This window comes from Sitophilus oryzae, unplaced genomic scaffold, assembly GCF_002938485.1.
Source record: "Sitophilus oryzae breed Bouriz unplaced genomic scaffold, Soryzae_2.0 scaffold_1420_pilon_pilon, whole genome shotgun sequence".
Classification (NCBI taxonomy): domain Eukaryota; kingdom Metazoa; phylum Arthropoda; class Insecta; order Coleoptera; family Curculionidae; genus Sitophilus; species Sitophilus oryzae.
Window position 1 is genome coordinate 861,918 of NW_022146083.1, and position 15,542 is coordinate 877,459.

The 15,542-nt window shown below is 34.0% G+C and overlaps 1 protein-coding gene across 1 annotated transcript in view; it reads left to right on the top strand.

Annotated features, from left to right (window-relative positions):
* The window catches only part of LOC115876217, a 101,945-nt gene that overhangs the window by 77,018 nt on the left and 9,385 nt on the right, over positions 1-15,542 (top strand). The window contains exons 27-36 of the mRNA XM_030891917.1: positions 136-320; positions 2,091-2,264; positions 2,331-2,556; positions 3,892-4,207; positions 11,457-11,657; positions 11,736-11,952; positions 12,755-12,994; positions 13,054-13,277; positions 13,415-13,683; positions 15,137-15,262. Of these exons, the coding sequence (XP_030747777.1) occupies positions 136-320; positions 2,091-2,264; positions 2,331-2,556; positions 3,892-4,207; positions 11,457-11,657; positions 11,736-11,952; positions 12,755-12,994; positions 13,054-13,277; positions 13,415-13,683; positions 15,137-15,262 (2,178 nt within the window). The remainder of the gene's footprint in view (positions 1-135; positions 321-2,090; positions 2,265-2,330; positions 2,557-3,891; positions 4,208-11,456; positions 11,658-11,735; positions 11,953-12,754; positions 12,995-13,053; positions 13,278-13,414; positions 13,684-15,136; positions 15,263-15,542) is intronic.

Sequence of the window (15,542 nt, forward strand, 5' to 3'; positions counted from 1 at the left end):
CAACTTTTCTAAAATTTTAAATTAGATAACAAAAAATTTCCCCACTAAATACATTTTCTCAAACACCAACTAACATAAATCTAAGTAACAAAAAAAAATCTGTTTTTCTCTAAAGCAAATATAATATTTTTTCAGGATCATATTGGTCAACTGTCTCAATCTGTGATTGCATCTGTACCGTTATCATTCACCAATGCATCTGATCACATTTACACCCTGGGTCAAGTACAAGCACAATCATGGGCATGCAAGTTAAATAATACGAACTGTACTAATACTGCTCTGGAACTTTTCAGCAATTACAGCAGTACTTCTGTGAGGTTTGTATTTTATTTGGATGTTTCTGAGCTATACAGGGCGTCCACGGCAATTAAACGCCGGATTTAAAATTTATTTACATCAATTTATACAGTATGTCCCTATATTGTCTTTGCAAGAGGAAAAACTTTTTTTATTATTAACAGTTTCAGAAAATTACTTTGAATATACAAATTTTTACTTGTTCAAAAATGGTGAATTTTCCTAAAATTTGATCAACTTCATATTGTTTGCTGCTGTCAAGGTATCACATTTTTCGATAACTATTAATAGTTATTTTATATACAAGAGGAATTAATTTCGGGAGACGATAATGCAATTTTATCGTCGTGTATAAAATAATATTTTTTTCCATAGCGAATTACGTTTTAAAAAATATTCAGAAATTATTATTTCAAGGATTTTATTACGAGTAGAAAAAATATTGTGCTGGGTTGGCGTTGGTTTCTATGTAATTTGACAAATAAATAGAGCTGTCTCTTTAGTTGTCAGTTTTGAGTAAATAATTTTTAATTCTCTTTCGTGTCGATTGCTGATTGAATTGGAGTCAGAAATGGCTCAAAACGAAATAAGTAAATTACCAACATGCAGATATTCAGGCTGAGGCGACAAATGCCATATCCAAACTACTTCCATTTAAATCCCGAATAATTTATGAAAAAGAATACAAAAATTTTCAAAAATGGAAGCAATTAAAAAACGTGCGAAAAGAAATAAAGTTTTTAACCTATCCTCGCTGTTAAAGTATTATTTAATCTACTTTTGCGGTTAAACTACTATTTTTCTACTATTTTTGATAGATATTAGGCAATTTTAACAGTTGCTATGGAAAAAAGTAAATTTTGTGCTTCTTTAACTTCTTTAATAACAGCAAGAAATATGACGTTAATTAAAATTCTATCAATAACAAATCTATCAAATAAGAAACACGAAATTATGTTACCACAGAAACGCGTTTTAATTTTTAGGAAAAATTCAACTATATTTTCATGCTTTTTTTTTTAATTTTCTCTAAAATGGTATGGAAATTTGGAAAAATATAAACGGGATTAACCATTTTAGAACAAGCAGTTTTTTTTCTGAAAATGTCATTAATAAAAAAGTTTTTCCTCCTGTAAAGACAATCCAAGGACAAACTGTATAGAGAGAACAGTGAAAACAATGAAGTGGCATTTATTTGAAAATTTCACACCTCTACTTTTCAACCAATAACATGCTTTAATGTTGACTAGTTACCATGGCAACTGAAAAAATTTCCGGAAATTTTTTCGAGGCGCCACGAAACTTTAGTGGAAATTTTTTGACAGTTGAAAAGGTAAACATAAGATCTACAATCATAATGTGAATGAACTACAATGTCTATATATTGAAATATTACCCATTTGAGTTTTAGCAATACCTTGGCCAACTTAACAAATTGAAATTATTTTAAAATGTCATGTTGGATTAATATTTTTTTTTTCAAATTTAGGTGTGAAATTTTCTTACCGAATACCACGCAAGCTTAAATTATTCCTGGAAATTTTCTTTCGGGCACGAATACTTTAGGAAAATTATCCCTCGTCTTCGACTCGGGATAATTTTCAAAATATCCGTGCCCTCAAAAAAATTTCCGAAAATAATTTAAGCTCTTGTGATATTATAAGTGAAAATATTTCCTCAAATATGCCCAGGAAAAATTTAAAATCGTTTTTTTTATAAATTTTTGATCATAAAATTGATCAATTTTGCTATAGTTTAACGCTCTTATGACAATATTTAATTTATTTCAGACCAGACAAAAACCTGAGATCTATAGTATACTGTTACGGATTAAAACACAGTACTAACATCAGCAGAGACTGGGAATTCTTATGGAATGCCTTCTCAAACACGTCATTATCTACTGAACAAGTTACCATTTTAGCTGCTCTGGGATGTTCTTCAAACGAGTCAATTTTGCTCGGGTAAGTCGACATATTCACTAGAACATTTATTTTTGATTACTTTATAAACTTTCTGCTTCCTGACAGGTATTTGAACAAGACTTTAACCGATGATAGCGGTATAAGATCGCAGGACTATGCTTCTGTTTTTGCTGCCGTTTACCAAAATAGCGAGATAGGTGTGGATGTAGCTTTAGATTTCTTCTCCGATAACTACAACTCGATTTTGGAGCGATACACCAGCTTGAATGCCGTTGGGAATATTTTGAGAAATATTGCTGAACTGATAACAACCGAAAGTCAGCTAACCAAAGTAAGTAAACAATACTTCTGACTTTCATACATGTGGGTGTCCCAGAAATAAGTGCAAATATTTTAACTGGTAGTACAGTTCAACCCCAGAAACACGCCTATGAGTTTTTTTCACGAAAAAAAATATTGAAAATTCGGATTTTTTTGAATAACTTTTTGGGAATTTTGCCTCAAACCTTTGATATTTGAAAGTTACCTAAACTACACCCTCTACATCGATAAACTACATGTAATGTAGTTTATGTAGTTTTTAAGAGTAACATGTAGTTTTCCGAACCCTGAATATATGTGATTATCTTTGAATAAGAAGACTAAGGAAGGAGCATATTAAAAATCTTAGGTACACCGCGATGGGCCTCAAATATGGCCGACTTAAATTCCGGTTTATCAGTGTCGTTCTAATTTTATTTAAAAAATGTAAAACTATGATGTAGGGTAGACGTGGGGTAGACTCAATAATTTGTTGTTTTATTTTACGTTGTGAATAAATGTTGGTAGTTATTAAAATTGTTATAAAAATATATAATTCTAATAAAAATAGATAAGTTATAATAAGTATTTATTAACACAAACATCCGATACGCTACTGAAGCAGGTAAGTCAAATTAACGTATCTAAATTCTTTGACATCTAATCTTTGACAAGTAATAAATAAAAGCTAAAATGCAAGAAAAATATATAATTTAGTTAATTTAAGTGAATTTCATAAATGATTGGTTTACTACACATATGTATATTATATAGTCACTTACTAGCGAAAAGTTGTTCCATTATTTCACTCAATTTTTGCCGAGATCTACCGCACGCTACACAACCAACTATTTTAGAGCCTTTTTCGATAAATCGCGATAGTGTCACTGTTAATTTAAGTTCTGCCACAATTTCCATCTAGATTTACTACCTTTATACAACTATCAGTAGTAGAATATAATAGAGAACAACGGCATACGGTCGAGTCGGCCTACAAACACGTAAACGTTTACGTACGCATGCGCATTTCTTATATTTTTTATTTTTTATACACGTAAAAGATTCTTTACGTCTACGTATACGTGCCAGCAGCGGCCGACTCGACCGTATGCCGTTGTTCTCTAATAAATAACATAAAATAAGCTCCGTAAAGACTGACAAATCCACAAAATTTCAAATCAAATTCAAATGTGTCAAATGAATCGTCAAACAGAACTGTCAAGGATCCCCACCCTAGAGAGCTTTTATGGTGGCTTTTCCGCCCACCATGCATGTATACATGGATAGCATTATGCTCCTTCCTTAGTCTTCTTATTCAAAGGCGATTATCGGTTATACTGACTCAATATGTTTCTATTTTTTTCAGTTGAAAACTCTTGTTTCTTCGGGGAAACTGAACGGTACAATTCTTGAAGCTGCCCAATCAGCACAATCGTCAGCAGAAAACAATTTGGCTTGGGTTAGTACCTACAGAAGTGAATTGCTCGAGTATTACGGGTTGGCAGACGATACAAGTACCACCACCACTAGTACTACTACCACGACAACTACTACTACTACTACTAGTACAACTACTAGTACGACTACTACAACAGAATCCTCGACCACGCCAAGTGGAGCAGCTCCTGAGAGTTTACTTACAAGCGTCTTAATGATATTCACTGTTTTGTTATTGAAGCTTTAAGTTATTTTTATTTTTTGTCTTGTTACAGTTTTCGTAATATAATTAGATTAGAAACCTATTGTTAATAAATTAATTAAGTAGTTAATAAAGATTTATTTTTATGGTTGTGTTTAATTTAGTCTTTGTTATTATCAGACATTAAATAATACAACGGTTATATAAATTTGTTAAAGTGTCTTAATGATGATGCATCTTTCTGATATTCTAATTGTTTATACCAGGTATTGCAAGAATTTACAAAAACATTTAAAAACGTTTTACATGTATACATTTGTCTAATATTATAGCTAATTTAATCGGCTGTTTTTTTAATTTTTCTATAACTAAATTGAAAAAAGCGGAAAAGCTACCGGCCCCGATAAAATAAACGTTGAAAGACTTAAACTCATTACAGAAAACGAAAGCAGAAGTCAAAAGACAAATCATTTAACAGTCAGATTGGCTTAAATCAACATTCGTAACTCTGCCAAAGAAACCCACGCCTCACAATGTGATGACTATCGGATGATAATCCTTATGTCCCATGTCCTCAAAACCTTTCTTAGAATCATCCACACGCGAATCTACAAGAAGTGCGAAAATCAGATGGACAACACCCAGTTTAGCTTCAGAAACGGACTCGGAACGCGTGAAGCACTCTTCTCCCTAAATGTAATGACACAGAGGTGTAGAGACATGAATGTGAATGTATTTGCATGCTTGATAGACTATCGTAAGGCATTCGACTATGTTAATCATCAGAAGATGACCAAAATTCTAAGAACAACCAGAGTTGACGCACAAAACCTACATTTCATATCAGATCTTTATTGGCATCAAACGGCGGTAGTTGAGATGAAGCAGTCAACATCGGAAGATATACAAATCAGACGGGGTGTTCGGCAGGGTTGCGTCTTGTCTCCGCTCCTGTTTAACCTGTACTCGGAGACTATATTTAGAGAAGCACTGGATCGAATCCAGGGCGGAATCAAGTTCAATGGAATCCCAATAAACGATATCAAATATGCCAACGATATACAAGAACTGCAAAGCAATATAGATTCCGTAGTCCACTATAGTGAGATGTTTGGACTGCATCTCAATGTCTCCAAGACCAAACTATTGGTCTTTTCTAAGACTCCAATAAATGCACACCTGCGTGTGCATTTATTGGAGTCTTAGGGACAAACAATCGAACAAGTGACCTCAATAAAGTATTTAGGAACTAACATCAATAGTCAGTGCGACCCGAAAAGAGAAATATTTTCAAGAATTGAGCAAGCGAGAAAAATCTTCGTGAGAATTAAATCATTTTTTACAAGACGAGACCTCAGTGCGGAACTCAGAACTCGAATGGCCAGATGCTACGTCTTGTCTGTGTTACTCTATGGATGTGAGAGCTGAACACTGGATTCACAGACCGAAAAGAGAATAGAAGCCTTCGAAATGTATGTATACAGACGGATGCTGCGAATCTCATGGGTACAAAGGATTACCAACGATGACGTACTCCAGCGCATGCAGAAACAAAAACAGATACTGAACACCATCAAGGAAAGAAAAATGCAATACCTGGGTCATGTGATGAGAGGTGGTAGATACGAAATACTGCGCCTCATAATAGTGGGCAAAGTGCAAGGGAAAAGATCAGTAGGAAGACGCCAGAACTCATGGCTAAAAGATTTGAGGAGATGGTTTGAACGCTCGACTCGGAAATCTTCCGGGCTGCAGTTTCCAGTTTCTCCTCGTGGATACTATGCTGTAATCTTTGTGGTCCATCTGCTGTCTGTTCTTCTTGCCAGGTGTCCTGCTCATTGCCATTTGACGGATTTGACTCTGTGGATGACATCTATTTGACATGTTTGCGTTAGATTACTAGAAAAATTATTGATTCGAAGATTTTTTATGTAGAAAATGACACTAGTAAAAATTTGTTAAAAAAGTGCAAGACCATTCTGGACTACGACCAAGACTGGACCTTGAAAGACTGATACAGTCTTGGTCTTTCATTTGCTCAAGTGTAATAAAAGATACAAATTTACTAACTTGTCTGAAAATCTGAGCAAACTTAAAACTAAGTCAGTGATTTCCTCATTTTCATTAACTTGATATAAAAACTGCTCCAATTTGTTATCATAGAACAATATTATCATATTTATTTATTAGAAAATCTAAAAAAATATATATTTAGATACGATATGCAACGAAAACTAGGACGATAAGATTTTAATTATCCCTAATATCAGAATTATTTTTCACAGTATTTCACATATTAATAAAGATGAGAAAATTGTTATAATCCCAAAACCAACAAGCATTACGTTGTGGTTTTTTGACATTTCTAAAGATTACGAGGATCTTACATCGTTTGATGTTATCGATTTTTATTACTTTTTGATCGATTTGTGAACGAAAATCCTTTCATTAGTTATTAGAGGGATTTGGCAGATAATCCCTTTATGTGAAAAAATCTTTAAAACCAATTAATAAAAAAATGTAATTATTTATATATTTTTGTTTCCTAGAATATACTTTTTTGTGTTTCAATATATCATAAATTACAGAAAGCAACATATCCATTTTCGAAACTTCTTCTAGTACTAAATTTGGAACAACCAGAATAAACATCATGCAGTGTATAAATAACATCAGAGGCGTGCGATGAGATTTTAGGTAAAAGAAGTCAGTTTTTGAAAGTTACCTATTATACAGGGTGGTCCGAACTGTATTCCGGAAACTTCGGCAGCATATTCCGCAGAAAAAAAAATTCCGTATAAATGTATGTCCTAAAATGCTTAGCTTCGGAGACACAGGGTGTAGAAGTTTCATTTTTATTTCGATATCTTCCAAATGTATTTGCCACTTTAACCAACCATTGTCTTCCATAGCCTTTCGCACAAAGAACCTACTCGAACGATAGCTTCCAAAGTACGTATAGCACGTGAAAATGAATGCAAAAATTGTATCAAAACACACGCTACACTGCAGGGAAGCTAGTAATCGTCTAGTTTCTATTCGTTTTTCTATACTGTGACTTGGTCGGAGTCAAATCAGTTTGTTAACGACCTATCTATTTATCATTTAGCCTTCTTTTGTGCATCATTGGGCATAGATCTCCCCCAATCTCTTGTACTCTTCTCTGTCTATCACCATGTTCATCCACCTAGTTCCTGAAAGTTTCTTTAGATCGTCCGTCCATCTCATTTGATGCCTTCCTCTACTACTTTTATCTTTCCAGGTCTTCCAGTTTATAATGCATTTGTTCTACTGATCGTTACTACTTCTCTTCTTACATCCCTTACTTTTGTTATATTTCTGTAGCATTTCTCTTTCCATTGATCTTTGTGCTTTTGTAACCTTATCCATGTTTGATTTTTTGCACAGGCTTGTTTATATTTCACCTGTTTAGTTTCCTTTTTTCACTTTAATACTTTGTTCCAGATTTTGTCTTTTTATTTGGCTCCGAGTATTGATAAACCACTGTCTGCAAAAATTGTAGGAATATTTTTGCCGAACTATCAGAAATGAGGCTTTTTTGGAGCTTAACCAACTAGTGAAGCAGGTGTATAATGAGATCAAAGTGAGGAAATGGAGGTGGATTGGTCACATACATCGCTGGCAGAGCTATTGAGTGGAACCCACAAGGCCTGTGAGAAAAAAATCACAGATTTTGCAACATGTGCAACCATCATAGGCGTATTGAAAATACCAGACACAAGTCGGCGGTTGTCGACAATCACCTGTTTTTTTACATTTTATATTAACTTGTGGCGTCATTTGGGAGAGCTTAATAGAAATATAAAAGAACTAAACCTTGTTCGTTGAAAAGCAACTTGACATTCGTGACGACAGCACTCTGGCAGTCTAACGCAAACGTATCATTGATAGCTATTCACAAATATATTCCAGATACGTATAGTGAACAAGTTTAACGTTCGCAACGTTAAATAATTTTGATATATGATTTTTATTGTGATGGTTTTGTGTAAAAGTGTGAAAACAATTTAGTGAGGAAAATATTAATGATGGATATGAACGTGTGCGGATTCGTCATTGGTCACGATCACGGTCACGACACTATGACGGGCTCCTATACCCACGTAGGAGCCCAAAATATGCAAAAAGGGGGTCAGTTTAGCTTAAGTTTAGATTAGGTCTATATTTTTTATTAATGCAAAACCAACTAAAACCTAATTCTAATCTAACCTAAACTCACTTCTTCTTTTGCATATTTCTGGCTATTACCTGGGTATTCCTAGGTTTAACCAATATTCGAACTTAGGCGTAAATTTAAATTTATGGATGGCCCATAAATTTATATTCGCCGTACAAAAAAATACTTTTCACCAATTTTCACAATAAAAATTAAAAGTTATAAATCATAATATTTTTTATAGAAATGAGGGAATAAGGATGAACGGGGTGCCGCGCCGGTAGACCAAGAAGATACTTGGAATGTAAATGTTAATTTATACTCGAATGGAGTTGCCTCACAGTATAGGCATATTTTGAATCCCTACCGTGCATAGTTACTGTAGATAAAAATAAATTAAAATTTAGTTGGCTCCAACGATAATTTAGTTTGCAGCTTCTTTTCATCATGCCTAATAAAAAACCGTCACAATCACTACTCATAGTATGTACCTATGTATTTTTAAACATCATTATGAAATTAAAAATACATAGGTGGCCCATAATATGAGTAGCGGTATTTTTTTTTCGTTTCATCATAACGGATTTTGTTGTGCTGAAAATAAGCAGCAAAATATATTATCGATTGCAACAACTATACCTAGTTTATTTTTAGTATATCCAATTAATATAGAACATTATAACTATGCATACTTTTAAAAATTTGCTACCAATATATTGTGATAGTTGAGTTTTTGAAATTATTTGTTAGCTTCTTAAACAAAACAGACCCATAATAATTCAAATCTTTATCATTCAAGACTTCCAAGAATTATGAAGTAATCTCACGTCAAAATTTTTTAAAATTATTGCATGCCTTAAGTATTTGCAAAGTTAACAAAAATATTTCTTTGGGTACCTTGCAATTAATATATTTATTCCAATTTATCAGTTCTGCATCATATCCGAAATTTAGATTGTGTGTGACACAACGAAGAGTTAAAGTGCAACGTGAACGACCAGAAAAATATCAAGTAAAAAAAAATTGTTAAGTTTTAATTACTAGTTACGCGGTCCTTCCCCCCCCCCCCATATTGGCTTCCCTCTTGCCTAAAATCTATATTGTCTTTCCTAACATTTTAAATATAAATGATTGAAACTCATACAAGTTTACCATATTTTAAACTTAAGATAGTCCCTAATTATATTAAAAAATAACACTTACGAAGTTAATAAATATTAACCATTTCTACTTATTTTTAATCATTTAATAATTCTGATAAAAACACGCTTGATTTTTTTATTTTAGAAATCATACCGGCTATAATAATTAATATGACTATATTAACAATACTTAAATATTAAAATTTATTTGAAGGAATGCTACTGTATTTCAATAATTGTAAAACACGTATGTTTATCGATGTCGGCGTCTTGTCACTTTTATTTAGTCTTGTCAGTATAATTTTATTAGCCGTTTAGGTATAGTTTGATTTCAGATAATGCAGATTTTAATGGGCCATTTATGGTTTTTTTATTTGATTTTTTTTGCATATTTGGTATATTCTATGAAGTGATTTTAAGTGTTCCTGACCATTTTTCAATTATTAAAGTGCCTATTTAGATACATTTAAAATGAATTGATTAATGTATAGTATTTGTATTATGAGTTTGTTTATTTTTGAGATGTATTTTTTTCTCATTAAAATAAACATAGCTTACTAAATCACTAGCTAGCCATTTTTAAATACAGGGTGCTAATTAAGTATCTGGCCAAGCTTCAGGAGGTGATTCTTTGAGTGTTTTAAGGTAAAAAGTTCATATAAACATGTGTCCGGAAATGTATAATTTTAAAGATACAGGGGTCAAGGTGTTTTCTAATAGACCTTTTTTATTAATATCCCAAAGATCCGTTAGCCGATTTTGTTGAAATTTCGCCATGTTGTGAACTTTGCTAAATTAGCACTAATTAAATGATAATTATTATTTACAACAATATTCAAAGGATAAAATCTTATTCCAATAAATATTTGGCAACGCCTTGGATTCATGTGTTTTTACGCCTGTTGGCGGTGGAAACCATGCAAGCTTTTTCTTTGGCATAAGTAGTTAATTAAAAAAATAATAATCATAAAAAATATAGGTCCTAATAGCCTAAATTTTAGCAAAATGTATCAGCAGATCCGATGAGATCCGAGTTATTATGTTTTGGAACTTAATTATTTAATTAATTATTCCTTTTAATGCATTTACCTATCCTACGCGCCAAGAAAAAATGTTGCATTAGTCTAAATTTATTATTTATGTGATTCCACTCTTTCACGTATAATTTGCCCCTTGCTTCTCATACGGAAAGAGTTAGATTAAAATAGCCAAACTGTACCTAACAACCCATATGCCTTGACGCATATTCTTTTTTATAATAATATGGGCTTTCTTTATCCGCCGGCCCAGACAAACATCCATATCCATAAAATAGTTGGCCCCCACACACACACACACACACATTGATAAATTAATAAGACCTCATTTCGGCCCTCAAACGTCCTTCGATGATCAACGCCGGCTAAACTATCGACTTACGTGGTGACAAGTTGATTAGGCAGGTTATTGAACTCGTGTGGCATCGAGCATGTCGTTTTTTCAAAGATGGGTCCCATATAAACGCGGCCAGAAGTATTTTCAATACTAAAAACAATTAAAAAGGAGAACGAAACAGTAAACCGATCATGGCGAGATGTTAAAGCAATTTAAAACAGCTAAACCCGTGGAGAGCATTTACTGAAGCCTTATGCTCCACGTAGGAGTAAAGGACAAAATGAAATGAATATTAGGGACTTTATAAATAAGATTTTTAGAAGATAGTGTTTTGTATTTTCTCTAAGGATATCACTGCTGCCATCGACTGCACGCCACTGAATACCATACGTTTTCAAACTTAGCATTATAAAACTTAATCTTACCGTCCGCAATCATTGTCCCTGAAGCGGGAAAATAGAATTAAAATTAAAAATTTTAATAATCTTATTCACGATAAGATAAAGCGTATAAAATCAAAAAATCTTCATCATTCGGTGTCATATGCCCATTCAGATCCTTCTGCTGTGAGGGATAGATGTGTCTTGATTAGGATTAAGACACCAAAAACCAAGTTTTTTGGTTGTTAGAAACGATGGGCAAGTATTTGTTCGGGCTGGTTGTTTCCTGTTTTCTCCTGAGTTGTTTTGCTCAGGATGATCCATACAGGTTGTCGGGAAACTTGATACCTTCTGCTTATACCATAGACCTCACAGTTGCGGAAGATGTCTTTACTACAGCTAGTTACTATGATTTTTCAGGTTAGTAGTATACATTTTTAATTTTTTATATATCAAAAAATTTTAAATTGTAAAATATTTGATTTTATTTAATTACAGGAGTCGTTGGTATAACTTTCACAACTGTAGAAGCTACTAGCGAAATCACACTACATCGGAGCTCCACTATATCGATTCTTTCCACTTCCCTTACTCAAGTAGGAAGTAGCGCTAATACGTATACTTTAACTGAAGAGTACAATTCGACATTGCAATTTGCAACTTTTACTTCTTCAGCAACTTTAACTGCCGAAACCACATATCTTTTAACCATCTCGTAAGTAAAAATTACTATTGTTTTGTAGAAATAAATTTTGTTTATGCATTTGTTTACAAATTATTGGTATCTTACTAATAAGGATGAAGTAATAGTAATTCTCTAACTGGATATATACTTAATAATTTTTGTGTGTTTCAAATTACTAGTTTAAACAATTAAGTTAAGTTAATTAAGAGTCTATTACGCTGTATTTTCGAGTCGCTGTCAGGGTAAAGCGGGTGTGTGGTCGAAGGAAATATATATTATATTTCAGAAATCTGCCTAGGCTTAGCCCGATCCTGTCCTGTTAAGCCACACCTACAATTCCAAACACACGTGCTTTGATTAAGGTTTGCAGAGCTTCAGCATTTGCCATAAAATAGCGAGCAATTTGCTACAAAAGCATATAAATTATATATCACTGTAATCACAAAACTTCAATCTATTTCCGTATTGTAACGGAATTTTAAATTATGTCTTTATTTTCGAGAAAATTTAGTCCAAACATAAGGAATATTTCGTTGATGTTTGACCATCAAAATCTTTAAAATAAAGAAGTTGTTTGGAAATGTGCTACAATACAGATATAGTATAATCCTTTATCTTTAATTTCCTTCTTCATTTGTGTAGCTTGGACTAGTGAAATGGATTCTTAACGATTAATTTGTACCATATAGATAATGTATCTATATGTTTTTTTATCTATATGGGAAAATTCATAACAAAGTCCATTTTTAAACATTTCTTACTTACTTACCTAATTTTTATAGTCATGTAAACATCTTAAATAAAATTGAACTGTTTTTACATTCTTCTCCAGATATAATGGAGTTTTGGAAGGGCAAACCATGCGTGGCTTCTACAAAAGTTCCTACACCGACGCCAATGGAGACACCGTTTATCTCGTAACCACCCAATTTGAACCCACTTCTGCCAGATTTGCGTTTCCATCTTTTGACGAACCCGACTACAAAGCAACTTTCGAAGTTAGCATCACTCATCCAGCATCAGTGACAGCGCTATGTAACACAGCCAATTCAAGTATAGCTGCTACATCAGAGTAAGATATATCTTTACCTTGAAATTTTACCACTAATTATTTGTCCAAACTTTTCGCAGCCCAAATGTAGTGAAAACCTCGTTCTACAAATCGCCAGTAATGTCAACTTACTTGGTGGCCTTTATAGTTTCTGTATTCACTTGTTCTGAGGGAGATACTATTGAACAAAGTATCCCACATAGAGTCTGTTCAAGACCCGAAGAGGAATCTGCCAGAGACTGGGCTGTAGAAATCGGGCCTCCACTTATGCGGGCTCTTGAAAGTATTACTGGCATAAAATATGGTAAGTGCATATTAACCAAAAAGTGCCCCAAAAAAGATAAATTAAAAAAAAATAAAGAAAATTAAAATACGATGATGTTACTGACATTTTGGACAAATTTTAGTTCATCCCATAACTTGCTGACTGGATATTTCTAGGTGAAAAAATTGGAAAGATGGATCAAATTGCTCTACCCGACTTTTCTTCCGGTGCTATGGAAAATTGGGGTTTGGTAACCTACAGGGAAACAGGATTGTTGTGGGATAGTGAAGAATCATCAAACGGTTACAAGAAAAGCATAGCCACAGTCATTGGCCACGAGTTTACCCATATGTGGTTCGGAAATCTGGTCACTTGCAAGTGGTGGGACTACCTCTTTTTGAACGAAGGTTTCGCCAGATTCTACCAGTATTTCGCAGGAACTGTGGTAAGTAACTCAAATTCGTAAAGAAGTTATCTGTACCTTAGAAAACGCTAAGCGCTTTTAGACGCTCAGCGTATATGACGTTAATTTTCCCTTAGCGCGCACTTAACTACCGATTTGGGTATTCTCATCTGATGCGCTTAGCGTCTTTCCTGATTGCGCTAAGCGATTCGAAAACGGCTACCTTAAGAATCGTTTTGCTTATCGAACTGTCAGTAAATATAGAAAAAATTGTGATTTTGTGCGTTCTCTTGCTCTTTAGAGAAAACTACTTTTTCTTTTATAAATTCCTGATTAAGTAATTGATAATTTTTACGACTTGGCAGCTATAAATATTGTTCAGAACATCGAAAATGCTGAGAAGCGTCTTCAACGTTTCCCTCGTGTAATAAGAATAATCCATAGAAAAATAGGTTGATATAACTCAATAATAGGTTATGAAATTCACGTCACATTGACATTTTTCATTGTTTTATCCACATTTAACCTTTAGATACCTGAGAAATTGCGATGCTTCCAATATATACATACATACTGCCATTACTCGCTGACGAGTATTTGACACGCATCAGAAGAACACAAGGCGTTTTCGTTCATGAGCTTTTCTCTGACTGAAAAGCCCGATACGTGATGTTATCTGTCTACCGCACTCCGGACATTCAAAAATCTCATTGCTTTGTTGCCTTTTTACTTTTTGGTTGTCGCTGTTAACTGAGTTTACAATTCTTCACCATTGCGTTGGGGTTGTGAACTGCTTCTTCCCACTCATTCTGCATGTTAATTCCCTATAAATTTTCGTGGAAAACATCCTTGTAACTTTTGAGTTGTGCACCCGACCTCCTCTTACCGTCTACAAGCTCACCGTAAAGCAGAGATTTTGGTATGCGGTTTTCTTGCATTCTGCATACGTGACCAACCCATCTTAAGCGGAATTTTGTTACCATGATTTCAATACTCTCGCAGTTAACTTTTTCAAGGACCGATACGTTTGATACATGATGGAACCAAGAGTTGTCTAAGGTGTCTCTGTTGCAACTTGTTTAATGCGTTCATGTGTTGGCGGTACGGCACCCAGGTTTCGCTTCCATATAACATGGTGGGCATTATGGATTGCCCGATACACTGCAAGTTTCGCTTTTGTGCTCAAGTCATGATTGTAGAAACCCCTGTCTGTTAATTTCCAGAAAGCTCTTGAGTCGCTCTGATGCTGCCAGTATGTGCTCAACGCATATCTAGAAAACGATTTGCATGGCAATGAGAATACCAAAATCGATTGCTTGGCGTTTCGCTAATCGAATACTTTCGCTTACCGCTTTGTAAGCGTAACGTCTTTATGTCGAATTTTCAGAATTCTGGCCCTGCCCTGGCGAATTTCGATGCAATTCCACAAATTTAGTTGAAATTAATATAGAACTTTTCAATAATACTTAATTTACTTAGAATGATTACTTTCCAGACCAAACAGCTTATAAGTTGGGAACTTGACAAACACTTCAACGTAGAACAAGTCCATACTGCTCTTTTGGCGGACTCCTATCTCACTAGTCAAGCATTAACATCGGCTGCATCAACACCAACTCAAGTGAGTATATACGTTTTAAATTAATAATGCCGTATATGATGAAAAAAACGCCGTCCAGTTGGCTTGGAAATGAACATCGATGACCTCTATACTAATATGTAAAATCCTTAAGTGACTGACTCACTGATTAATCACGATCCTGCTCAAACCGCTCTACGTAAGAAGCTCAATTTTGACATACAGGCTGATTCTAGGGTGTAGAGGTTTGATAAGAAGGGATTTTTCGAAATTCCAGTTCCAAGGGGGTGAAACCACCCCTCAAATATTACAATATGTTTTA